Here is a 27,155-nt window from a genome sequence, read left to right as displayed (position 1 = left end):
CAATCCACACAATACCAACAAATCCCCACATAATGTATCGAACTTTTTTTTCGTATACGTTTATTAAAGCCTCATTTTATTCTCAATATTATTATTGCCCTCAAATAAAACATTACATAAAATATTTTTAGTAATTTGTATTTATTTTATCAGTAACTTAAATAAGCACGTAATTTTAAATTTTATTTCACTCAAATTTAAAAATTGAATTCGATGATCATCCCTCCCTTCAACACTTGAAACCGTAATGTAAACATAGCAGGTGGAAGATCCCAAGCGCCACAGATTCAGCTTAAACGACTGAAAAATTGAATATCCATAGAAAAAAATGAAAGCTCCACAGCTTCATTGGTTTGATCAATAGATGGCGTATTACATCATCATTATATTGTTATCCTTTTCTTGCAGTGTGTTTCGACAAGTTTCATCTTATCATGACCTATATAGCTTTCTAGCTTTCTGAGCAAAAATCTATATGAATGGTCGTGTGGTCAGATACGTGGGTATCAACACCAACGACCATTACTCAAATCTCACTTGCTTCAGTGCTGGTGGTTTCTGTTGGAGTTTAGTATTTAAACAATCGTATCGCCGTTCTAGTTCTAGCGATGCATAACTTCAATGCGAAACCATACAACAGTACAGAGGATATGAGAAAGCTCTCCTCCAAGCGAGGAAGCTCAACTGGTTGGCTATCCCACAAACAGATGGTGCCACCAGCTTTTTCGCTATTTTTAGATTGCATGAGTCGTTTGCCGTCTGCTAAACGAAGTCTTTCTATATTCCGTTTAGGTAGAGAACTTGAGTCGTTTAGAAGCCGTTTAGTGGTCGTTTAGTGGATTTGTGGCACTTGGGATACGTCACTTGTCGCCGCTCGTAACCCGCATACATCGGGTTACGCAAGGTGGATTTAAAAATATCAGGTGGTGGACTCTAGTGCATTTTGACAATTCGTCACTTGACGTAAGGTCCCCAGGATTCAAACTTTTTTTATATTAATTAAATTTGTTCATTTCTTTACATTTTACATTCTTTAAAAATATATTTTGAACTTTGGGAGTTCTTATTTCTCAGGTCTCGTAGTACAGTCGTCAACTCGTACGACTTAACAACATGCCCGTCATGAGTTCAAGCCCCAAATAGACCGCGCCGCCATACGTAGGACTGACTATCCTGCTATGTGGGGAATCAATTAGTCGCTGAAAGCCAAGCCCACAAGTGGGTAGAGGCAGGCCTTGACCGACATCGGTTGTTGAGCCAAAGAAGAAGAAGAGTTCTTATTTAACATTGAAACATACATTAAAGTGTGTTATTTTGTGTTATTCTGTGAATTTATTCTAGAATTCTTTGTGTTTTCGACATTTTTGATGATAAAAATTAAGAAATCATTATTTTTTTTCAATTTTTACCTTAAATTCCTCATTATCTACGAGCCGCATGGACAATTTACTTGAGATTAGAACTCATGCTAGCATGATTTTAAATTTCGTGCATAAACAAATCATCAAATCTTTTGTTAATATAATACGTTTTTTCGATAAAATCAATAGACACACTAAAATGCACATAATAACAAAGAAATCTGTTATATTTGCTAAGCTTTGTGTGCGGAAACCAATGGTCAACGGTTCTAAAATGACGTAAAGTCCCTCAACTATGGCGACCCCCCAAAGGCCCTAATCCACCACCTGATATTTTTAATCCACCTTGGGGTTACGAGCGGCGACGAGCTGACAGATCGAGAACAATGGAAACCCCCTGTGCAAAGCGACGGAAGAAATCATTCCCTTTCGCGCATTTTCTCAGGCCTTCTTTTTCCCTCCTACGGCAAATTTGTCAAGCAGCGTTTCGAGCTACCCGTCCCTGGCTCCGCTTCCTACCCCTCGCCTGAGCGCGCTGTCACAGGTTTGGATGTGTTGGTGCGTCAGACGGCCAATAGCTGTCAGTCGTCGTCCGTGCTTTTTTCCCTCCATAGCGCTATCTCTTTCACGCGTGTGGTCAATGCTCGCGAGCTGTTGTGGCGCTTAAAAAAACCGTTAACAACATTGCGGCGCTGCATTTGATTTTTCACAAATCAAACCAAAAAGCGCAATGAGTTCAATCGCTGCAATGTAAAAATAACTAACGAATCGCTAGCTAACGCTCGAGGGTTGGCTGTGCAACGCGCAGAACCCTATGTCGAAGTAGCGCACACAACACAGGTGGCCATGGCCGTGCATAGGAAAGCTTAAACCTAATTGCATAAAGCATAACTTTATGTGACACTATGCTTTTCCTTTCGTATGTCGTAGATTAAATAGATAGGCTGAGCCGTCTGCGCAAGGGTGTGAGTGTGCGTGTGTGTGCAACACTGTCGCCAAATGTGTATTCTTCCGGAATGTTATGATCCATCGGTCAAAGAAAGGAAGGTGTTCATGATGGTGTTTTTTTTATTGTGGAGCTGCATCCTTCCCCCTGCCTGCAGCGTATGCATCGGGCAGGATACAGTGTGGCAGTATGCAAGTTGCCCGCTGGATAGGAGCGGGCCCGCGGCACCGCCATCATTCCGCACATCTTAACAGCATGCCCGTCGTGGGTTCTAACCGCGTATGAACCGTCCGCCGTAGCAAGGGGTGACTATCCGGCTACGTGGTACTCAAGTCCTGAAAAGGCCGGCATGATCGCGTAGGCCATTACGCCAATAATAAGAATAAGAAGAAGAGGAATAACATAGCGTAACAGCCCACACCCGGAGAAGAGATTGGATTATCTTTGTTGCTGCCGTGTTACCGCTGTGACGCGACAAATGCACGGAATGCAATCGACCAAAACATGAACCTACCGATCCGAACCCATTCCAAGGCAGTGCCGGTCGCACGGAGTCATGATACCGACTCGAAACCAACAAGCCACCAGATTCTGGACGGACAGGTGCAGCACCATACGCGCACTGTAATAAACAAATCCAGAATCCTCTTTTGTATGGATTCAATTCAAAATGTTGTTTCCACTTGCATCCGCTAGCTGAATTGGAAAGAAATGTGCTACATATCACACGCACGTTTGCTTCGATCGTTTGTCTTTTAAATACCCCCAACAGCAGAACCGGTCGCAAAGATGGTGGTGCCAATTAAATGGTTGTATTGTGTCGTAGGTAGCGGTAATCGATCGGGCGGCGTGCAGTGCGTTTTCTAAGAATGCATGGAGTGTGTAGACGCAGCCGGTGACAATGAACGCATTAGAATCAAACAGTTTTGGAGTTCCCGCACGTACACACACACGTGCACGCACGAACGCATGCACGCATGCACGAATGCACGAATGCACGTACGCGCGCACGCGAGCACGCACCCACGAAAGCGCGCAGGCGAGCACACACCCCACATCAACACCCCCCCCCTCCCGCATGATCGATTACGGCTACCTTATCGGAAGAAAGGCTGGTTCCTCACTCAAAGCACCGGGAGGGGGAGGGGGATCGCGGCATGATAGAGTGGACGATCGCTTTCCCCGCGCAGTGTGTGTGTCCGTGTGTGTGTGTCGTGGCCAGAAAACTCGAGACAAATTCCGGCACATTGAAAAAAAATATTTTTTATTGCCACTATACACCGTGCTACATGATGCTTAGAAGGTCGTTGAAGCATCAAACATGTTCAAATTAAAAAAAATATTAGATTAGTGTTAGAAGTTCTCGTACGCTTGTTATAAATAGGCTTCTTCACCCTCAACTGGCACGGGCATCGAATGGTCTCATCAGCAGCGGCACGAAATAAAATAAACCATCAATACACCGATAACACTTTAAATCCCAAAATGAACCAGCTTCTCCCGCATCGTCAAGGTCACACACAATAAATAAATGCTATACCCACCAAATACAATACACAACCGCAATGTACATATATACCAACGCATACACCCAATCAGCTGGCGGCGAAAGGCACGGGCTGAAGCGCAAGTAAGGCAAGGCAGGGGGGGGGAAGGGAGTAAGAGGAAGAAGAGGAAGGAATGGGCGCCAATATTTTTTGAATTTTGAATCGGCCGTTTTTTTTTGCTCCGCCGTCTGAAATAGTTCATCCATTCCTTCAGCAGATGGCGCTCGTTCCGCACCTAAAAACTGCAAGAAATACGCCGGCTATCGTAGTTTCGGCTGAAGTCCAGCGCTGTTTTTTGCGTATTTTTTGACACAAAACGACGCAAAAAACTACGCAGAAAACTGCTCGAATCTGCGCAGCGGGAAATTTGCCGTAGGAGGGAAAAAGAAGGCCTGAGAAAATGCGCGAAAGGGAATGATTTCTTCCGTCGCTTTGCACAGGGGGCATATACCCAAGTAGAAAAATCGAGCTGTTTTTTTCATTTTTCTAATGACACACAACCGATTTCAGCTTAACGGGGGGTCCAGATTGCACGCACACAAGCGCAAACACGCACACATTGAGACTCGCTGTCAGTTCGTTCTGATGGCTTGAAAACAGGCAAAAAGTTGGGTTATGTGTGGATTGTAAACATTCTGTTCGTTCAATTCACACAAGCTTGTGCCTCAACATCATCTCTGCTGCGCCACCGCCTACTTGCAGTATATCTGTTACTTTCTACGCTTGTTGTACTGTGAATGAGAGAAGGAGACATATTATTCAGGTTGGTATTGTGTAAATTTGTGTACTTACGGTGAATTGAACGCAAACCCTTTGATTGAACAGCTCACCGCGTTACAGCTTGACTATCCCGCGGTTTTGCTTGAGAAGCGTTAGGGAGCTAATAAAAGTGATACATTTACATATGCTTTTAGGAAAATGGATTTCAACAATAATGTTGAGGAAAAACTAGGCGACACCATCCCAGTCAAACCGTCGAGCAAAAAACTTGAAGCAGCAATTTCAACCGGATCAGCTCTACTGAAAAATGAAAAGTGCCCTACTTATCCATCCCAGAATCATCAAAATTCCCTACCTCCTGCCGTGCCACCACGATCCTCCTCATTGCCCCGACCAAATCCTCAATTAATCTTAAAAACGAACATAGCCTCACCAATTCCTTTTCCCATCGCACCCCCTCGAACCACATCCTTGTCCACGCAAAGCTTTCCGGTGCAATCCATTTCCTTTCGAGCCATAAGCACTCCCGCTTCCGATCCGAATAATACTTTCAAATTAAACTCGCCCACCATACCACCACGATCCTCTTCCTTAATGATGCCAAATTCTAGTCCAGTTCAGAATATCACGTTTCTTCCAAAAGTCCCGGTTAACACCGAAAGTGCATCGCATCCTCCTACCTTACCACCACGATCTTGTTCTGTGTCCCTTCCTGAGCCCAACAGAAAACTCAATCCAACTGAAAATTTAACACAGTTGGATCGTATTGAAAAACAGTTGAACATTCTGTCCAAAGTAGCTTGTCACACACAATTTGTGACGAACTTAGTTTTAGACAATCTCTGCAACAAAGACTCAAATTCGGAAAGGAATCCGCTAATCAAAAAATGGAAACTCTTGACATGTTAGAAGAAATGGAGAGAAAATTGAAACATGAAAGTTACATACATGGCAAAGACGATTTGCCTATCGATAACACTCGATTTGTTATTCGATCGCGATTTTTTTTCCAAGTTTAGTTGGACAGGTGGTGGGTTTCCGGAAGCCAAGATTCCATTAGAAAAATACGTCTATATTATAAGTTTATTTAAATTCGTAGGAGGCACTAGCTTTATAGATGACACAGCTACGGTTTCACACGAAACAGTGAAGACTTTTCTAGTTGATAAGCTAAATCACGGAAAAGCACGAAGTTTAGTGAAAGGGTTGCGACATACGGTGAAACGTAAAAAAGAATTATAGAAAAGAATTATGTATATATGTATAAGTTAAGTATATATATAAGTGTTTTATTGAATTAATGATTTAGGCATTTATACAGTTGGATTATGAGCTGTGATTCAAGTTGTGATATGAACTATGTAGGAGTAAACGTTTATGAATTTAATGGGTAAAAATTATATATGAAATACCAACAATCTGTTCTAGTTCTTAAGGCATTTCCTCCTTGCATTTTGCCTTATCCCGGGCATACTCGGCAACTTTATTCTACTCATTTTAATACAAAACTAATAAAAAAATAAACTAATAAAAATATTTACCTAAACTTAAACCTTAACTACCTATTCTAAACCTAACAGCTTACATATTTTAATTATGATCTAACTTTCAAGTGTATGTAAAAGAGGACTGAAATAAAATGTATTACTCTGATCTAAACTAACTGCCACTAGCTTGCATTTAATTTCTTTTAATTCTACCCTGACTATTTCCTGTGATAAATCTTCTACCCTAGCTGTAAAGTTATAAATTATCGCCGAGCTACATGGTTGGCTAAAAGTTAGTTGTTTCTCTTTTAAGAATCGTCCTTCTATAAAATATGATCCTGATGACTTTTCTGCAGTACAATACCTTACTATCTGATCCTCCTGTGTTAAAAACCATCCATTTCTATTGCCCTTTCTTAACATAAATTTTGGTTTGACCAACAAAATTACCTCATCTTTTTTTACCTTTAGTGATGGATACACTGTATCATCCTTTTTCCTTGCATCTGCTGCCTCTAATTGTGTTAGTTCTATTAATCTACACACTATCTGGTTTAAAGTTCTATGTCCTGTTCTAACTAAGTTTTTCATAAAGACTAACTTGTCCTCAATACGATAAGTTGATAAAAATGGAAGAGGCCCGAAATTTTCAACATCTGCTGCTACATGTAGTAAATTATGAACGTTAATTGTTAAATGTGTTCGACTATAAACTGTGCTATATTCTAATACAAATTGTTCGAGCAACTGACCAGCATATTTCCAATATTGTTCAAATAATCTTGATGAGAATAAATTTACCGCAATGAAAAAAAGTTTATGGTGCTCATAGGCTAGATCTGATATTCTGTTTTTTAACAAAGGTATGCTAACGTGATATAAAAATGCTGACAATTCGGACCCCTTCCAAAATCCTAAATATTTTAATGCCCTAGGCTTACGATGTATCTCTGACGGGTATTCGATCCTGACTAAAATATTTGAAATTTCTAACTGCTCCTGTTTTGACCACTTCGGAAAAGGGTGTAAAGCTCCAGTTGTAAAACCTTTAAGTAATTTTTTTTCTATTCCTAGTGCGAACAAATGAAGGTCATCGGCTATCGTTGTTTGTGTTACGATGTCTACTTCATCTATATCTAATAATGGCGTGTAATATTTTTGGTGTTTCACGTAGTCTCCGTTTCTAAATTCTTTGTCGGTCCGAACTTCAGCTGTTCCTTCATATATTGTTTTGGTTCCGTCATGGCTGCCAACTATTTTGCACTTTATACATGCTTCCAGCCCAGGAGGATACGTTACTCCTAAAAATATATAATAAATTTGCTGTTACTCTCTACTTCTCTTTGAAAATTCTCAAGTTTCTTATTGTATCATTCTTACCTTTGATGAACGCACGAGCTGGTGTATCTGCGACAATAGCTTTCAGGCGAAAGTCGATGATAATTCCGTTAACATCAATGCCTTGCACCAGTACGCGGTTGATATCATCCACTAAAGGCCGGAGAAACCCTTCCAAACAGCTCGGTTTTGTCGCACCACAAAATACACCCAGCACCATGATTGGCAGTGCTGGTAGATTAACTATGTGCATTAATATAGGCCATAGCTGCGTTGGTCCACTATTATGCATCGGAAGTCCATCTACGGCGATATTAGCTTCTATCAATCTGATGACTGGTGGTACAGATCTAGAACGAAAAAGTAAACCAAAAATTACCACATGTTCATTCCAAACAGTCATATTATTCTTACCGATAATATTGTTGGAGAGTGCTTTGTATTCCTTGGTACCAAAGCTGCCCTTCTCCAACGGCCGTAAAATGTCTCTCCACCTGTTTCAGAGTCTTCAGTAGCGTCTTTGCACATCTAGGAAGAGAAATATTTGTAGTTTCACGAGTCAACACCAGCAAATCACTCAATGCAGAATGCGTTATTTTATGAGTTAAAGCCCATATCCTAAGCCTGCTAGCATAAGCATTGCCTTCGGGGGCTTCATCAGCATCAAAATACTCATCCTCATTGACTTCGTCCTCCAATTCGCCTTCACTCCAATCGTCTTCCAACACAGAGCAATCAGCGTCTTCATCGTCATCAGAAACGTAATCCGCTGCTTCTGATTCCATGGGTATATCGGCAACTTCCACGGCATCCGGCTGCACATTCCCGTATGATGAAGCTGTGATGTGTAATAATATTAAATAACAAATTATTGCTCTGCTTGCGTTTTTCATATTTCATTGTTTTAACACAAACATAACTTACCTTGTTGATCGACACCGCTGCTTGTTCCCGGAAGATTTTCCTCTTCCCATTCCTATTCAAGGCGCTCCCAAATTGCTTTGGCACGCTTGCTCGCCACTCCACTTTTCTTCAAACGTTTGGACGTATCCATTTTCACTTGGTTGCAAAACAAATAAAAAAAAACAACTTTAAGTTCGAAGCAAAAGAAATCACTTTCATCCGTTTCCAACACCAGTTTGTTTTGATTTGAAAATGCACCCGCAACTCTTGACGTTTAAACACACCACCATACATTTGATGCTCTTCCACACGGATCGAGCAGATTTTTACCCTTCCCCCCCTGTTTTGCCCACATTTCGCCTGACAATTTCTACTTGGGTAATCATATGGAGGTGCACCAAGGTGGATTTAAAAATATCAGGTGGTGGACTCTAGTGCATTTTGACAATTCGTCATTTGACGTAAGGTCCCAAGGATTCAAACTTTGTTTACATTAATTAAATTTGTTCATATAATTTATCTACCCCATTTTTCGAATAAACATTCTTTAAAAATATATTTTGAACTTTGGGAGTTCTTATTTCTCAGGTCTCGTAGTACAGTCGTCAACTCGTACGACTTAACAACATGCCCGTCATGAGTTCAAGCCCCAAATAGACCGCGCCGCCATACGTAGGACTGACTATCCTGCTATGTGGGGAATCAATTAGTCGCTGAAAGCCAAGCCCACAAGTGGGTAGAGGCAGGCCTTGACCGACATCGGTTGTTGAGCCAAAGAAGAAGAAGAGTTCTTATTTAACATTGAAACATACATTAAAGTGTGTTATTTTGTGTTATTTTGTGAATTTATTCTAGAATTCTTTGTGTTTTCGACATTTTTGATGATAAAAATTAAGAAATTGTAGAATATACAAAATCCCATCTTTATAATATGGCCACTGTTAGAAACTAACAAAGAAACCGAATTTTTTAGGCTTAGGCGTGGTGCCAAAAAATTAGTTTTTATTTTATGCGTTTTGTGGCTTGTTGTCTCGGCGAGTTCGTTTTACTGAAAAAGGGCCGAAACTGCCGTTCGTTCCCTATTTAAACTATTTTTGTCCTATCCGCGATGCGCTTGGCTGACAGTTCGGCGGAACCCTACAACGGTTACAACAGCCACCTTGGCAGAGATCATACCTTTAGTTTAAGTACCGTGTAAAGAATTACCGTCTCACTCTAACAACCTTGACATAAAATGTCATATGAACTGTCAAAAAAATAAAAACGAAAAGCCAATCTACGTTGAAGATTCAGAGAGACTGTTGGAAACTCGTGAGTGCCCAACAATCTGCCAGGTCACAGCGCGAGAGAAGAAATGGATAGATGAAGAAAGAGTGAAAGGGAAGTCAAGCGAGCGAGAGGAAAGATAGGGAAAACGATAAGTTTGGCGATAAAAGGGCAGGATGCGCCTGCCCTCGCCCTTTTAGTTGAAACGGAAACCAGGAACAGTGGACTAATTTTTTGATTACACCACAATAAAATCAGCACAATAAGTGTTATCTAAAAATATCCACACCGTTTTCAACAGAGACAAAACGTGTTTTAAGACTTATGTAATTTTACATCTCAGAAGTGGGATCCAACCGTGGAAAATTGATCAGAAATGGAAACAAAAGATACAATGATTTGCACCCTTGAAAATGCTGGAATTTCGATACGTCCCGCTGCCACCATTCGCGAAATTCGCCAGCTATACATCAGCGTTGTTGGTGGTGCTTCTGTCCCGGCAGAGATTGAGGTTAAGAGTACGATGGCCGATACACGTGGAAAACATGCTGAAAACATCAGTGCCCCTGCTCCTCCGGAGGTTGATGTTAAACGAGCTCTTGCCGAAATGGGTGGAGACAACGCAACAAATATTGAAATCGACCAAGGCTCACAGAACGAATCGCATTGTGTAACTCCCGAAGATGAAGTGGCTTCCCTACGAAAGCGACTTGAAATTCTCGAGCTCCGAGAAAAAATCAAGCAGTTAGAAACACGCAGTAATGAGCCTGTTACACAATCACCAACGATAATTAAATTCGAAGAATTTATCGATAAATTTAGTGGTGACAATTCAGACCAAATTGAGCAATGGCTACGTGAATTGGAAAGAGCGTTTCTTCCTTACAAAATGAATGAAACCACCAAATTCTACAATGCTCGTCGGTTGCTGACGGGTACTGCAGCATTGTTCGTAAAAACAATCGATGTGGAAACATACGCTGAGCTTAAAGAGGAGCTTCTTAAAACCTTCGCTAAAACTCCGTCAATTGAAAACGTGTACCGGCAATTGAGAACACGTCGGCTTTCCCGCAATGAGTCAGTAGCAAGATATGTTTTAGAAATGAAACAAATAGCAGGAGATGAAATCGTCGAGGAAGAATTGATCAACATAATAATTGATGGCATTGGTGATCCCATAAACACCGCTGCTATACGTTATTCAGCCAAATCCGTCGAAGAACTTCAACAAATGCTGAAAAAATACGAGATGATACGCCCTCAACAGAACTCAGTACAACGAGTGAACATCGCTTCATCGTCGACGTCCCCCCGTAATGTTTCTGTGGTCAAGAACAAGAACGCCATAGAAGAAATCCGTTGCTACAATTGCTCCAAAATCGGTCACTACCAAAGTTCCTGCCCTTCACCTCGTCGACCTGCAGGATCCTGTTTTTTGTGCCATCAAATGGGTCACAGTTATCAGAACTGCCCTAATCGGGTGAAGAACACTTCTGCTGCTATCACTACACAGGACAGGGAAATTGTAAATTCAGAACAAGAGGTAAGTGTTGCATTTGATATTGATAATGAGCATCAGAGTAGTGTTTCACAAGTGTGTTCTCTTTTTGATACCGGCAGCCCGAGGAGCTTTATTAGCAAATCGATAGTACCAATGATGTTTCTTGATCGAGCATGTAATTCTGGATATAGAGGACTAGGAAATACACATTTAACATCGCTTGGCCAAGTAAAATGCCGTCTAAGGTTCCGAAACAAAACAGTAATACATACCCTCATTATTTTACCAGAAGAAGAAATTGCATGGCCAATAATTGCAGGTAGAGATTTATTGGAAAAATTAAATGTGTATTTGTGTGAATTACCATATCAATATTCTGCCAAGGCATTAATGAAAATAAACAGAAAAACACAAATCATACCAGAACCACTTGTGATTTCACGGCTGCGCTCATTTCATATTTTTAAAGATTCCTCAACGAATTGGGTTGAACATAAAGATTGTCCCGTTGTAATGAATGCTGTGTCCTCTGATGACGTTCCCTCGAAAACTTCGGTGAATCTATTTCAAACGGACATTTGTGGCACGTATGGTACTCTCTCGAAAGAAATCGGTAATCGTCGGCAGTCTAGTAGTTACGAAGACTTGAACACAACATTTGAAGAAATGTGTGCTATTTGCATGGTAGAACCTAACGACAAGCTAAACATAAGTTCACATCTAAAGCCACATGAAATTGAAATAGTAAAAACAATAATATCGGAAAATTACACTCTTTATCCTTGTAGTAAAATTGAACAAACAGGTCATGCGATGAAAATAAGTTTGATTCACGACACTCCCATTTATAGCAAACCGAGAAGACTATCCATCGCCGAACGAAACCAAGTTAGAAATATAGTTGATGATCTTTTACAAAAAGGTATAATCCGTCCCAGCAGCTCTCCCTATGCCTCCGCACTTGTCTTAGTCCGGAAGAAGAACGGTGAAATCCGAAAATGTGTAGATTATCGGCCCTTAAACAAAATAACTGTTAGAGATAATTACCCTCTGCCTCTTATTGATACGTGTCTTGAACACTTAGGTAGTAAGCAATTTTTCACCTTGATAGATTTGAAGAGTGGATTTCACCAGATAGATATGCATGAGGATTCGATAAAGTTTACGTCTTTTGTAACCCCAGACGGACAGTTCGAATATGTTAAAATGCCTTTCGGACTGAAAAACGCTCCTGCCCAATTTCAGCGATTTATAAATCATGTGTTGCATAAGTTTATAGCCAGTGGACAGCTTGTGGTATATTTGGAGACATTATTATTGCATCTGTCGATCTAGAGGATCATTTGTGCATACTTGGTGACGTATTAAGAACATTGCGAAATAATGGTCTTGAACTTCGAATGGATAAATGTAAATTTGTATATGAGGAGTTAGACTATCTAGGATATCGTGCCAATCCAAAAGGTATTCGTCCAAGTGATCAACATATTCAGGCCATTCAAAATTATCCTGTACCTAGGAACATAAAGGAAGTTCAGCGTTGTTTGGGCCTTTTCTCTTATTTCCGTAGATTTGTGTCTTCGTTTTCAACCATAGCTAAACCACTTAGTAATTTGTTAAAGGATAAAGCAATATTCGTATTTAATGATTCTTGTCTACGTGCATTCAATACTTTGAGAGACAAGATGATTAACTCCCCTGTTCTAGCAATTTATAATCCGTCTCGTGAAACAGAACTCCATTGCGATGCGAGTGCGGTAGGTTTTGGCTCAGTCCTACTTCAAAAACAAGAAGATGGTAAACTGCATCCGATAGCATATTTTTCGAAGACTGCTTCTTCAGATGAAGCTAAACTTCATAGTTATGAGTTGGAAACACTCTCAATAATTTATGCCTTAAAACGATTCCACACATATTTACATGGTATTCCTTTCAAAATTATAACTGATTGTAATTCTTTGGTAGAGACTTTAAAGAACCGCAACTCTTCTGCTAAAATAGCCCGTTGGTCTTTGTTCTTAGAAGATTACAATTATTCAATATCCCATCGCCCAGGCAGCTCAATGAGCCATGTAGATGCCTTGAGCCGAAAACAAGTAGGTGCTATCACAGACGATATCGATATTGACCGACAATTGAGGATTGCTCAATCCCGAGACCCTATTGTAGAGGAGCTGAAAATGAAACTGAAATTAGAACCAGTTGAAGGATTCGTATTGGAAAACGGCGTGATTTATAAAATTTCACCTTCAGGTAAAAACTATTTTTGTACCCAATGAATTGATAAATAATATTATTCGAAATGCTCATGAAAAGCTAGGTCATTTAGGAGCGAAGAAATGCTGTTGTTCTATAAGCAGTCAATATTGGTTTCCTCAGATGAAAATGCGCGTACACAATTTTGTACGCAATTGTTTGAAATGCATTGTTTATTCTGCACCAGCACGAAAAAATTTACGCAATTTGCATAGTATTCCAAAGGTTCCTGTTCCATTTGATACTTTACATATTGATCATTTAGGCCCATTACCATCGATAAAATCACAAAAAAATTTATTCTTGTAGTAATAGATTCATTCACAAAATTCACTAAACTTTATGCAGCCACTTCAACCAGTAGTCGAAGTGTATGCATTGCATTGGAGCAATATTTTGCGTACTATAGTCGCCCTAAAAGGATCGTCAGTGATAGAGCTACATGCTTCACGTCTAATGAATTCCGTGAATTTCTATCCGATCGCGGAATCACTCATGTTCTTACGGCTACCTCCTCACCCCAGGCCAATGGACAAGTGGAAAGGGTAAACAGGGTGTTGCGACCAATGTTAAGCAAAACAACAAACGATGACCATTCGAATTGGAGTTCTAAATTGTATTACATTGAACATGCTTTAAACAATAGTGTACATTCTTCCACACAGTTCACCCCGTCAATGTTATTATTCGGTACCAATCAGCGTGGCCCTATTGTTGATGAGTTAACTGAATTTCTGGAAGAAAAACAGGAACACATCCAAAGGGATTTTGAATTCATTAGAAACCAGGCTTCCGAAAATATAACCAGATCTCAAAGAGTAAATGAAGAACAATTTGCTAAGAGCCATCATCCAGCTGATGTATTTCATGAAGGTGACATTGTTATGATTCGTAACGTTGATAATAGTCCAAACACAAATAAGAAAGAAAATTTAAAGGTCCATACGTTGTCCACAAGTGTTTGCCGAACGATCGATATGTAATCCGCGATATCGAGGGATGTCAGCAGACACAGATTCCTTACGATGGGGTTCTTGAGGCTGATAAACTCAGGAATTGGTCCTCTCCCGATTCAGACCCCGTTGAGGATTCACCTAATGCAACACTACAATGCGTACAATCGACATAACAAATTGAGGGCAATTTATGTTCAGGATAGCCGAGTTGTAGAATATACAAAATCCCATCTTTATAATATGGCCACCTTGGCAGAGATCATACCTTTAGTTTAAGTACCGTGTAAAGAATTACCGTCTCGCTCTAACAACCTTGACATAAAATGTCATATGAACTGTCAAAAAAATAAAAAAGAAAAGCCAATCTACGTTGAAGATTCAGAGAGACAAAACGTGTTTTAAGACTTATGTAATTTTACAAAATCATTATTTTTTTTTTCAATTTTTACCTTAATTCCTCATTATCTACGAGCCGCATGGACAATTTACTTGAGATTAGAACTCATGCTAGCATGATTTTAAATTTCGTGCATAAACAAATCATCAAATCTTTTGTTAATATATTACGTTTTTTCGATAAAATCAATAGACACACTAAAATGCACATAATAACAAAGAAATCTGTTATATTTGCTAAGCTTTGTGTGCGGAAACCAATGGTCAACGGTTCTAAAATGACGTAAAGTCCCTCAACTATGGCGACCCCCAAAGGCCCTAATCCACCACCTGATATTTTTAATCCACCTTGGAGGTGCACTGTCAGCCACAAACAAACAAACAAGACAAACATGTCAAATCCCATACATTTTTCATGTTCGATGTCGTGTTCGATTGGTGCTTGAGCGCCGGGTAAGCGGTGGCCACATGAAGCAACGATATAGCACACAAACAAAAAGAGAAAATAAACAATCAAAATTCACATGAAAGAGATCAAACAAAGGGAATACGGAGCAAAACAGCCTATTTATGAAAAAATAATTTTTTTTTCTGTCTGTGAATTCTCCCCACTGTCAAACAGTGTGGCCAGATTATTTTGGCGGTTTTGGTAGGCGCATCAAAATTTCATCGGTAGTTTTCGGTAGATTAAAACTCGAAACTTAACTGAGTTAAAAGAAGTGAAAGCGAAAGAAGTGTTAAACGGGGGGTTGGGGGGGGGGGTTTGGTTGCGCTAATGCGCAAAATGAAAGTTCCATCTCACGAGAACATGCATCCTTTAGTTAGGATATGGATTAGATTTGGTTCAGCGGTCACACAAATGAAGTTCTTTTTGAAGTGTCGCTCTGAAAATTTTACTAGGAATTCTGTAAATTCTCTACATGGTGTGCTTCTAACGGTTTAGTCCTGTGTCCTGAAAAATGTTCTGTCTTGTCTTTCTTCCGATCTTCTACAAGTATAACTCATGCTTATAGTGTCTGTGATGCCCCTATTCCCCGTGCGTCCTTGTCTAAGGATCTTGGCGTCTTCTTTGACCCGAGTCTTTCTTTCAAGGAGCACACGGACTATGTCATCAACAAGGCCAACAAAAGTCTTGGTTATATTTGTCGCATGTCCACTGAAATTCGTGATCCTTTTTGTCTTAAGTCCCTTTATTGTTGTTGGGTCCGTTCCGTACTGGAATATGCCTGTGTCATCTGGTCTCCTGTTCAACTATCTCTGCTCCAAAGGATTGAGAGGATCCAGAGACGTTTTACAAGGATCGTATTTCGTAGGTCGCTGGGTCATCACTCTATTCCGCTTCCTTCGTATGACGATAGATGCACTCTATTAGGCCTTGCCAAGTTGGAGCACCGCCTCTCGGTCGCTCAGGCTTCTTTCGTCGCTGGCATATTGCTCAATACGATTGATACTCCTTCACTTCTGTCGCGCTTACATTTGTATGCACCTTGTCGCACCTTACGTTATCGTTTTCGTCTCCAGTTACCTATATGTCGTACACGTTTTGCTCGCAATGAGCCTTTTGTAAGAGCTATGTCGTCTTTTAATAGTACTTCTGATCTGTTCGATTTCAACATATCCTATCCTGTCTACCGATCCCGTCTTCGCTCCTTTTCCGTACCATAAACTCCTTCCAACTCCTTCGTGAATAATTGTATACTATAGTCAGTAAGCACTATTGCTGTAACCCAACGTGGCCGAGCAATTAATAAAATAAAAAAAAATAAAAAAAATAAAAAAAATTCTAAGCCAAAGAAGGACTAGATGCTAATTTTTTTTCCCCAGTTCTTTTTCTCGGGGCTCCACGCGACCGCTTAGGGCCGCAGCAGTTTGAATAATTTGATTGTTTTGATTGTTTGGCTGAGTGTTATAGTTCAATGATTAAAAAAAATGAGATTTTTTCCTTCAAACTCTACACTTTCCCTAGACATCGGTATTTCTGGTCACTTTGCCCACATGTTAACCGTCCAAATAGACATAGAGCGACAACTTCGCGCGCGACGAAAAATAACTCCAAATTTCACTCGTTGTAGATCAAAGTAGCTCATTTGACTCAGTCAACAAACTTGTTTTTTATTTGAAAACAGACGAAAATAGGTTAAAATGTGTTCAAATCTATTTTTTGCGTTTGGCATTAATCTGTCTTTTGAAAAAACTAGATAATTCGATTATTTAGGATGAAGCAAAATTGTCGCGCGCGACGAGTAGCTCTGTTTTTAAAATTGACGTTGTCACTGTCGCGCGCGACGTTGTCACTGTATGTCTATTTGGACGGTAAGGCGGCCACCGTCGTAAAACCGTCGCAAAACGTCAAAACCGACGTCACAAGTACTTAAAAACGACGTCGCCAGCGAGGGAAAATCGCAACGATTTGGAGGCGCTTGCGACGGTCTTTTTGACGTTTTGCCACGGTTTTTGACCTTTCGAGCGAGCTTTTGCCCTGCGGGCCAGAGTGGCCAGACTATGTTTTCAGATTTCGGCAGGATCACTGTTGAGACTGCACTGACGCGACAATTTAAATTGGATCAATTATTTTAACGATAATTTTTTTAAAACTTTAACCACTGACAGTGAGATTCAATTTCAAATTTAAATGATTTTCTTTGACGAGCAATTCTCGGAATCCACAAAACTGACATTTTCTACTTATTATGAACATTAAATTTAAACGGATAAAATTTTGAATACCCAACGCATGTTACATTTTTCAAGTGCCAGGTTTCAAACGTGCATCAGCGCGATGAGTAACAAATGAGCATAGCATAGCAAAAGACTGAAAAATCAAATTTCTGTGATTTCGGTAGGATAAATGGAAAATCGGTAGTTTTAGGGCGGTCATCTGTGAATCGGTAGGCATATAAAAAATCGGTAGGAATACAGATATATTGGTTCAGATATTCTGGTCACTCTGCTGTCAAAAGCAAATTGGAATGTCTAGCTTTGGCCGCGGGTCCTTCACCAAGTGGATTAAAAATATCAGGTGGTGGATTAGGGCCTTTGGGGGGGTCGCCATAGTTGAGGGACTTTACGTCATTTTAGAACCGTTGACCATTGGTTTCCGCACACAAAGCTTAGCAAATATAACAGATTTCTTTGTTATTATGTGCATTTTAGTGTGTCTATTGATTTTATCGAAAAAACGTAATATATTAACAAAAGATTTGATGATTTGTTTATGCACGAAATTTAAAATCATGCTAGCATGAGTTCTAATCTCAAGTAAATTGTCCATGCGGCTCGTAGATAATGAGAATTTAAGGTAAAAATTGAAAAAAAATTGATTTCTTAATTTTTATCATCAAAAATGTCGAAAACACAAAGAATTCTAGAATAAATTCACAGAATAACACAAAATAACACACTTTAATGTATGTTTCAATGTTGAATAAGAAATACTCACAAAGTCCAAAATATATTTTTAAAGAATATTTATTCGAAAAAATGGGGTATATAAATTATTTGAACAAATTTAATTAATGTAAACAAAGTTTAAATCCTGGGGACCTTACGTCAAGTGACGAATTGTCAAAATGCACTAGAGTCCACCACCTGATATTTTTAAATCCACCTTGGTCCTTCACTGTGTTTTCCATCTGTCAAACGACGAACCTCGAACCACTGAGCGAAGTTACGCACTTCCCCGTACACGCAATACGAAGGTATCGTCGAAGTAGAAAAAAGAAATCGATCGATCGCGTAGGTGGCAACCAGAAATTACCGAATCTACGGTTGTGCGGGGAGAGTGTGGGGCAGGGACAGGCAAAGTATGGTCGCCCGTATGGTCGTATACGTGTACGGAGTGAGTTGTGAGAAGGGTTGTGGGTGGGTATCGTTGCGAATGTGGTATTACCCCCCTCCCCTCCCGCATTGTAACGCTCCCAGCCACCCGACGTGACACGTCGGTTCGTTTGCGTTGGGTGTGTGCGTGCGTGCGTGTATGTGACCCTGGCGTGAAGGAAGTGAAATGAGCGGTTTAACCCAGCCGTGTGTGCGTCCCTCCACCTAAAACGTTTCGCAAGTGGTTTTGAAGTCAGTGTATGTGTGTGTGTGTGTGTGTGTGTGTGTGTGTGTGTATGTGTGTGTGTGTGTGTGTGTGTGTGTGTGTGTGTGTGTGTGTGTGTGTGTGTGTGTAAAAGTCGATGGGGGTGGAGATGGTGGACGGTTTTGGGACAGTGCAACAGGTTGATGGAAAGTGCACGAAAATTAAATAAGCTGAGTGCGTGCTTGGCGCGGGGTTAGCTTAGCTCGTCTCGTGAGCGTAAACTGGAAACGCATGGCACGGCTCTGTTGCGCGTGCTTGAATTTCTGTGTGCTAAAAATGCAATTACTTTTACAACAAACCCTGTCCCAGCAAGCGTAGAGAAGAGAAGCAGCATACCCCGTAAAAGGAAAACGCAGTTTGCGCGGTCTTCCCCGACCAACACCAACACAACGCACTTGGTCACGCATACGCACTTTGCGCAACGACGGCGCGATATGGACGGACCAAACGAGCCACTGTTTGTTTGCGTCTGTGTTCAAATAATCGCTGCGTATGGCTGCGTGTACATAGAAACAGCGACGGCTGCAAGAAGAAAAAAAGGACACGGCAGCAGCGCCCTGCGTATTGGTAGCTGTCGCATCGCTCTGTGTGTATTCGGCCCTGCGTATTACCTGTGCGCCTACGCGCTGCGCACCACAAAACTCGTCGCAATAAGCCGTGGTCCGGTAGTGTGCGTGCGCCGTATGTCATAGAAGCGGCACCAATGTTTTTCGCGTACAGTCCACCACTACACAGAGCCAGAGACAGAGAAAAAACACTACACCTCTCTCGATCTCGCGCTCTGCCTTCTTCTACCTGTGCGCACAGTACCGGCGAAGGTTGCTTTGGTTGTTTTTTCTTTGTTTCTTCCCTTATTTGTGTCATCGCGTGGTGCGGTCGGGCGCGCACTTCGCTCCAGCAGTCAGTTTGTATCGGAGCATACACACATCCTTATCGTGGCACGCATGGCCATTATCGTTGTTACGGCCATGTTTCATCCAAATGAAGCCATCTTGCACTATTTGAATGGCCTTGAAATTTGATGTTGAGTTTTTTTGCCATCTATTATCGTTGTTACGGCCATGTTTCATCCAAATGAAGCCATATGCACTAATTGAATGTCCTTGAAATTTGGTGATGAGTTTTTTGCCATCTATTATCGTTGTTACGGCCGTGTTTCATCCAAATGAAGCCATCTTGCACTATTTGAATTTTGTTGCCATCTATTATCGTTGTTACGGCCATGTTTCATCCAAATGAAGCCATATTGCACTATTTGAATGGCCTTGAAATTTGATGTTGAGTTTTTTTGCCATTTATTATCGTTGTTACGGCCATGTTTCATCCAAATGAAGCCATATGCACTATTTGAATGTCCTTGAAATTTGGTGATGAGTTTTTTGCCATCTATTATCGTTGTTACGGCCATGTTTCATCCAAATGAAGCCATCTTGCTTTATTTGAATGGCCTTGAAATTTGATGTTGAATTTTGTTGCCATCTATTATCGTTGTTACGGCCATGTTTCATTCAAATAAAGGCATCTTGCACTAATTCAATGGCCTTGAAATTTGATGTTGAATTTTGATGCCATCTATTATCGTTGTTACGGCCATGTTTCATCCAAATGAAGCCATCTTGCTTTATTTGAATGGCCTTGAAATTTGATGTTGAATTTTGTTGCCATCTATTTTCTTTGTTTCGGCCATGTTTCATCCAAATGAAGCCATCTTGCACTATTTGAATGGCCTTGAAATTGAATGTTGAATTTTGTTGCCATCTATTATCGTTGTTACGGCCATGTTTCATCCAAATGAAACCATCTTGCACTATTTGAATGGTCTTGAAATTTGATTTTGAGTTTTTTTGCCATCTATCATCGTTGTTACGGCCATGATTCATCCAAATGAAGCCATCTTGCACTATTTGAATGTCCTTGAAATTTGATGTTGAATTTTGTTGCCATCTATTTTCGTTGTAACGGCCATGTTTCATCCAAATGAAGCCATCTTGCACTGTTTCAATGGCCTTGAAATTTGATGTTGAGTTTTTTTGCCATCTATTATCGTTGTTACGGCCATGTTACATCCAAATGAAGCCATTTTGCACTATTTCAATGGCCTTGAAATTTGATGTTGAGTTTGTTGCCATCTATTATCGTTGTTACGGCCATGTTTCATCCAAATGAAGCCATCTTGCACTATTTGAATGGCCTTGAAATTTGATGTTGAATTTTGTTGCCATCTATTATCGTTGTTAACGTACTTAACAACATGCCCGTCATGGGTTCAAGCCCCGAATAGACCGTGCTCCCATACGTGGGACTGACTATCCTGCTATGGTAACAATAAGTCACTGAAAGCCAAGCTCACTTCACTAGTGGGTACTTGGCAGGCCCTTGACCGACAGTGGTTGTTGTGCCAGAGAAAAAATTATCGTTGTTACGGTCATGTTACATCCAAATAAAGGCATCTTGCACTATTTGAATGGCCTTGAAATTTGATGTTGAATTTTGTTGCCATCTATTATCGTTGTTACGGCCATGTTTCATCCAAATGAAGCCATCTTGAACTATTTGAATGGCCTTGAAATTTGATGTTGAATTTTGTTGCCATCTATTATCGTTGTTAACGTACTTAACAACATGCCCGTCATGGGTTCAAGCCCCGAATAGACCGTGCTCCCATACGTGGGACTGACTATCCTGCTATGGTAACAATAAGTCACTGAAAGCCAAGCTCACTTCACTAGTGAGTACTTGGCAGGCCCTTGACCGACAGTGGTTGTTGTGCCAAAGAAAAAAAAATATCGTTGTTACGGCCATGTTACATCCAAATAAAGGCATCTTGCACTATTTCAATGGCCTTGAAATTTAATGTTGAATTTTGTTGCCATCTATTATCGTTGTTACGGCCATGTTTCATCCAAATGAAGCCATCTTGCACTATTTGAATGGCCTTGAAATTTGATTTTGAATTTTGTTGCCATCTATTATCGTTGTTTTGGCCATGTTTTATCCAAATGAAGCCATATTGCACTATTTGAATGGCCTTGAAATTTGATGTTGATTTTTGTTGCCATCTATTATCGTTGTTACGGCCATGTTATATCCAAATGAAGCCATCTTGCACTATTTGAATGGCCTTGAAATTTGATGTTGAGTTTTGTTGCCATCCATTATCGTTGTTACGGCCATGTTTCATCCAAATGAGGCCATATTGCACTATTTGAATGTCCTTGAAATTTGATGTTGAATTTTGTTGCCATCTATTATCGTTGTTTTGGCCATGTTTTATCCAAATGAAGCCATCTTGCACTATTTGAATGGCCTTGAAATTTGATGTTGAATTTTGTTGCCATCTATTATCGTTGTTACGGCCATGTTTTATCCAAATGAAGCCATTTTGCACTATTTCAATGGCCTTGAAATTTGATGTTGAGTTTGTTGCCATCTATTATCGTTGTTACGGCCATGTTTCATCCAAATGAAGCCATCTTGCACTATTTGAATGGCCTTGAAATTTGATGTTGAATTTTTTTGCCATCTATTATCGTTGTTTTGGCCATGTTTTATCCAAATGAAGCCATATTGCACTATTTGAATGGCCTTGAAATTTGATGTTGAGTTTTTTTGCCATCTATTATCGTTGTTACGGCCATGTTTCATCCAAATGAAGCCATCTTGCACTATTTGAATGGCCTTGAAATTTGATGTTGAGTTTTTTGCCATCTATTATCGTTGTTACGGCCATGTTTCATCCAAATGAAGCCATATTGCACTATTTGAATGGCCTTGAAATTTGATGTTGAGTTTTTTGCCATCTATTATCGTTGTTACGGCCATGTTTCATCCAAATGAAGCCATCTTGCACTATTTGAATGGCCTTGAAATTTGATGTTGAGTTTTTTGCCATCTATTATTGTTGTTACGGCCATGTTTCATCCAAATGAAGCCATATTGCACTATTTGAATGTCCTTGAAATTTGATGTTGAATTTTGTTGCCATCTATTATCGTTGTTACGGCCATGTTTTATCCAAATGAAGCCATTTTGCACTATTTCAATGGCCTTGAAATTTGATGTTGAGTTTGTTGCCATCTATTATCGTTGTTTTGGCCATGTTTTATCCAAATGAAGCCATATTGCACTATTTGAATGGCCTTGAAATTTGATGTTGAGTTTTTTTGCCATCTATTTTCGTTGTTACGGCCATGTTTCATGCAAATGAAGCCATCTTGCACTATTTGAATGGCCTTGAAATTTGATGTTGAGTTTTTTTGCCATCTATTATCGTTGTTACGGCCATGTTTCATCCAAATGAAGCCATATTGCACTATTTGAATGTCCTTGAAATTTGATGTTGAATTTTGTTGCCATCTATTATCGTTGTTACGGCCATGTTTTATCCAAATGAAGCCATTTTGCACTATTTCAATGGCCTTGAAATTTGATGTTGAGTTTGTTGCCATCTATTATCGTTGTTTTGGCCATGTTTTATCCAAATGAAGCCATATTACACTATTTGAATGGACTTAAAATTTGATGTTGAGTTTTTGCCATCTATTATCGTTGTTACGGCCATGTTTCATCCAAATGAAGCCATCTTGCACTATTTGAATGTCCTTGAAATGTGATGTTGAGTTTGTTGCCATCTATTATCGTTGTTACGGCCATGTTTTATCCAAATGAAGCCATCTTGCACTATTTGAATGTCCTCGAAATTTGATGTTGAATTTTGTTGCCATCTATTATCGTTGTTACGACCATGTTTCATCCAAATGAAGCCATCTTGCACTATTTGAATGGCCTTGAAATTTGATGTTGAGTTTTGTTGCCATCTATTATCGTTGTTACGGCCATGTTTCATCCAAATGAAGCCATCTTGCACTATTTGAATGTCTTTGAAATTTGATGTTGAATTTTGTTGCCATCTATTATCGTTGTTACGGCCATGTTTCATCCAAATGAAGCCATCTTGCACTATTTGAATGGCCTTGAAATTTAATGTTGAATTTTGTTGCCATCTATTATCGTTGTTAACGTACTTAACAACATGCCCGTCATGGGTTCAAGCCCCGAATAGACCGTGCTCCCATACGTAGGACTGACTATCCTGCTATGGTAACAATAAGTCACTGAAAGCCAAGCTCACTTCACTAGTGGGTACTTGGCAGGCCCTTGACCGACAGTGGTTGTTGTGCCAGAGAAAAAAAATTATCGTTGTTACGGCCATGTTACATCCAAATAAAGGCATCTTGCACTATTTGAATGGCCTTGAAATTTAATGTTGAATTTTGTTGCCATCTATTATCGTTGTTACGGCCATGTTTCGTCCAAATGAAGCCATCTTGCACTGTTTGAATGGCTTTGAAATTTGATGTTGAATTTTGTTGCCATCTATTATCGTTGTTTTGGCCATGTTTTATCCAAATGAAGCCATATTGCACTATTTGAATGGCCTTGAAATTTGATGTTGAGTTTTTGCCATCTATTATCGTTGTTACGGCCATGTTTCATCCAAATGAAGCCATCTTGCACTATTTGAATGGCCTTGAAATTTGATGTTGAATTTTGTTGCCATCTATTATCGTTGTTAACGTACTTAACAACATGCCCGTCATGGGTTCAAGCCCCGAATAGACCGTGCTCCCATACGTAGGACTGACTATCCTGCTATGGTAACAATAAGTCACTGAAAGCCAAGCTCACTTCACTAGTGGGTACTTGGCAGGCCCTTGACCGACAGTGGTTGTTGTGCCAAAGAAAAAAATTAGCGTTGTTACGGCCATATTACATCCAAATGAAGCCATCTTGAACTATTTGAATGGCCTTGAAATTTGATGTTGAATTTTGTTGCCATCTATTATCGTTGTTACGGCCATGTTTTATCCAAATGAAGCCATTTTGCACTATTTCAATGGCCTTGAAATTTGATGTTGAATTTTGTTGCCATATATTATCTTTGTTACGGCCATGATTCATCCAAATGAAGCCATCTTGCACTATTTGAATGGCCTTGAAATTTGATGTTGAATTACGTTGCCATCTATCATCGTTGTTACGGCCATGTTTCATCCAAATGAAGCCATCTTGCACTATTTTAATGGCCTTGAAATTTGATGTTGAATTTTGTTGCCATCTATTATCGTTGTTATGGCCATGTTTCATCCAAATGAAGCCATCTTGCACTAATTCAATGGCCTTGAAATTTGATGTTGAGTTTTTTTGCCATCTATTATCGTTGTTACGGCCATGTTTCATCCAAATGAAGCCATCTTGCACTATTTGAATGGCCTTGAAATTTGATGTTGAATTTTGTTGCCATCTATCATCGTTGTTACGGCCATGTTTCATCCAAATGAAGCCATCTTGCACTATTTGAATGGCCTTGAAATTTGATGTTGAATTTTGTTGCCATCTATTATCGTTGTTACGGCCATGTTTTATCCAAATGAAGCCATTTTGCACTATTTGAATGGCCTTGAAATTTGATGTTGAATTACGTTGCCATCTATCATCGTTGTTACGGCCATGTTTCATCCAAATGAAGCCATCTTGCACTATTTGAATGGCCTTGAAATTTGATGTTGAATTTTGTTGCCATCTATCATCGTTGTTACGGCCATGTTTCATCCAAATAAAGGCATCTTGCACTATTTCAATGGCCTTGAAATTTGATGTTGAATTACGTTGCCATCTATCATCGTTGTTATGGCCATGTTTCATCCAAATGAAGCCATCTTGCACTATTTGAATGGCCTTGAAATTTGATGTTGAATTTTGTTGCCATCTATTATCGTTGTTATGGCCATGTTTCATCCAAATGAAGCCATCTTGCACTAATTCAATGGCCTTGAAATTTGATGTTGAGTTTGTTGCCATCTATTATCGTTGTTACGGCCATGTTTCATCCAAATGAAGCCATCTTGCACTATTTGAATGGCCTTGAAATTTGATGTTGAGTTTTGTTGCCATCTATTATCGTTGTTACGGCCATGTTTTATCCAAATAAAGGCATCTTGCACTATTTCAATGGCCTTGAAATTTGATGTTGAATTTTGTTGCCATCTATTATCGTTGTTACGGCCATGTTTCATCCAAATGAAGCCATCTTGCACTAATTCAATGGCCTTGAAATTTGATGTTGAATTTTGTTGCCATCTATTATCTTTGTTACGGCCATGTTTCATCCAAATGAAGCCATTTTGCACTATTTCAATGGCCTTATGGCCTTGAAATTTGATGTTGAATTTTGTTGCCATCTATTATCGTTGTTAACGTACTTAAAACATGCCCGTCATGGGTTCAAGCCCCAAATAGACCGTGCTCCCATACGTAGGATTGACTATCCTGTTATGGTAACAATAAGTCACTGAAAGCCAAGCTCACTTCACTAGTGGGTACTTGGCAGGCCCTTGACCGACAGTGGTTGTTGTGCCAAAGAAAAAAAAATTATCTTTGTTACGGCCATGTTTCATCCAAATAAAGGCATCTTGCACTAATTCAATGGCCTTGAAATTTAATGTTGAATTTTGTTGCCATCTATTATCGTTGTTACGGCCATGTTTCATCCAAATGAAACCATCTTGCACTATTTCAATGGCCTTGAAATTTGATGTTGAATTTTGTTGCCATCTATTATCGTTGTTACGGCCATGTTTTATCCAAATGAAGCCATTTTGCACTATTTCAATGGCCTTGAAATTTGATGTTGAGTTTGTTGCCATCTATTATCGTTGTTACGGCCATGTTTCATCCAAATGAAGCCATCTTGCAGTAATTCAATGGCCTTGAAATTTGATGTTGAATTTTGTTGCCATCTATTATCGTTGTTAACGTACTTAACAACATGCCCGTCATGGGTTCAAGCCCCGAATAGACCGTGCTCCCATACGTAGGACTGACTATCCTGCTATGGTAACAATAAGTCACTGAAAGCCAAGCTCACTTCACTAGTGGGTACTTGGCAGGCCCTTGACCGACAGTGGTTGTTGTGCCAAAGAAAAAAATTATCGTTGTTACGGCCATGTTACATCCAAATAAAGGCATCTTGCACTAATTCAATGGCCTTGAAATTTGATGTTGAATTTTGTTGCCATCTATTATCGTTGTTACGGCCATGATTCATCCAAATGAAGCCATCTTGCACTATTTGAATGGCCTTGAAATTTGATGTTGAGTTTTTTGCCATCTATTATCGTTGTTACGGCCATGTTTCATCCAAATGAAGTCATCTTGCACTATTTGAATGGCTTTGAAATTTGATGTTGAGTTTTGTTGCCATCTATTATCGTTGTTACGGCCATGTTTCATCCAAATGAAGCCATATTGCACTATTTCAATGGCCTTGAATTTTGATGTTGAGTTTTTTGCCATCTATTATCGTTGTTATGGCCATGATTCATCCAAATGAAGCCA

General features: G+C 39.9%; 1 protein-coding gene across 1 annotated transcript; it reads right to left on the bottom strand.

Annotated features, from left to right (window-relative positions):
• Positions 1 to 5,892: 5,892 nt before the first annotated feature.
• On the bottom strand, positions 5,893 to 8,672 carry LOC120908254. Its single transcript, XM_040319176.1, has 4 exons — positions 8,324 to 8,672; positions 7,814 to 8,237; positions 7,442 to 7,749; positions 5,893 to 7,362 (listed from the first exon to the last, which is right to left on the bottom strand). Exons 2-4 carry the CDS (start codon positions 8,182 to 8,184, stop codon positions 6,176 to 6,178), a joined length of 1,866 nt encoding a protein of 621 aa, XP_040175110.1. The 5' UTR covers positions 8,185 to 8,237; positions 8,324 to 8,672; the 3' UTR covers positions 5,893 to 6,175.
• Positions 8,673 to 27,155: the final 18,483 nt, after the last annotated feature.

The sequence above is a fragment of the Anopheles arabiensis genome, unplaced genomic scaffold (genome assembly GCF_016920715.1).
Source record: "Anopheles arabiensis isolate DONGOLA unplaced genomic scaffold, AaraD3 Autosomal_pericentromeric_contig0001, whole genome shotgun sequence".
In the NCBI taxonomy this organism is placed as follows: domain Eukaryota; kingdom Metazoa; phylum Arthropoda; class Insecta; order Diptera; family Culicidae; genus Anopheles; species Anopheles arabiensis.
Note: the sequence above shows the minus strand (reverse complement) of the source record. Positions and strands in the feature narration are given on the sequence as shown.

What these genes read in the sequence shown, in the direction of transcription:
- LOC120908254 (XM_040319176.1), bottom strand. Translation starts at nt 8,184, where the DNA reads ATGGAATCAGAAGCAGCGGATTACGTTTCTGATGACGATGAAGACGCT. An exon ending in ACTCTCCAACAATATTATCG is followed by an intron (nt 7,750 to 7,813) that starts GTAAGAATAATA and finishes TTTTCGTTCTAG; the next exon opens with ATCTGTACCACCAGTCATCA. An exon ending in AGCTCGTGCGTTCATCAAAG is followed by an intron (nt 7,363 to 7,441) that starts GTAAGAATGATA and finishes ATATATTTTTAG; the next exon opens with GAGTAACGTATCCTCCTGGG.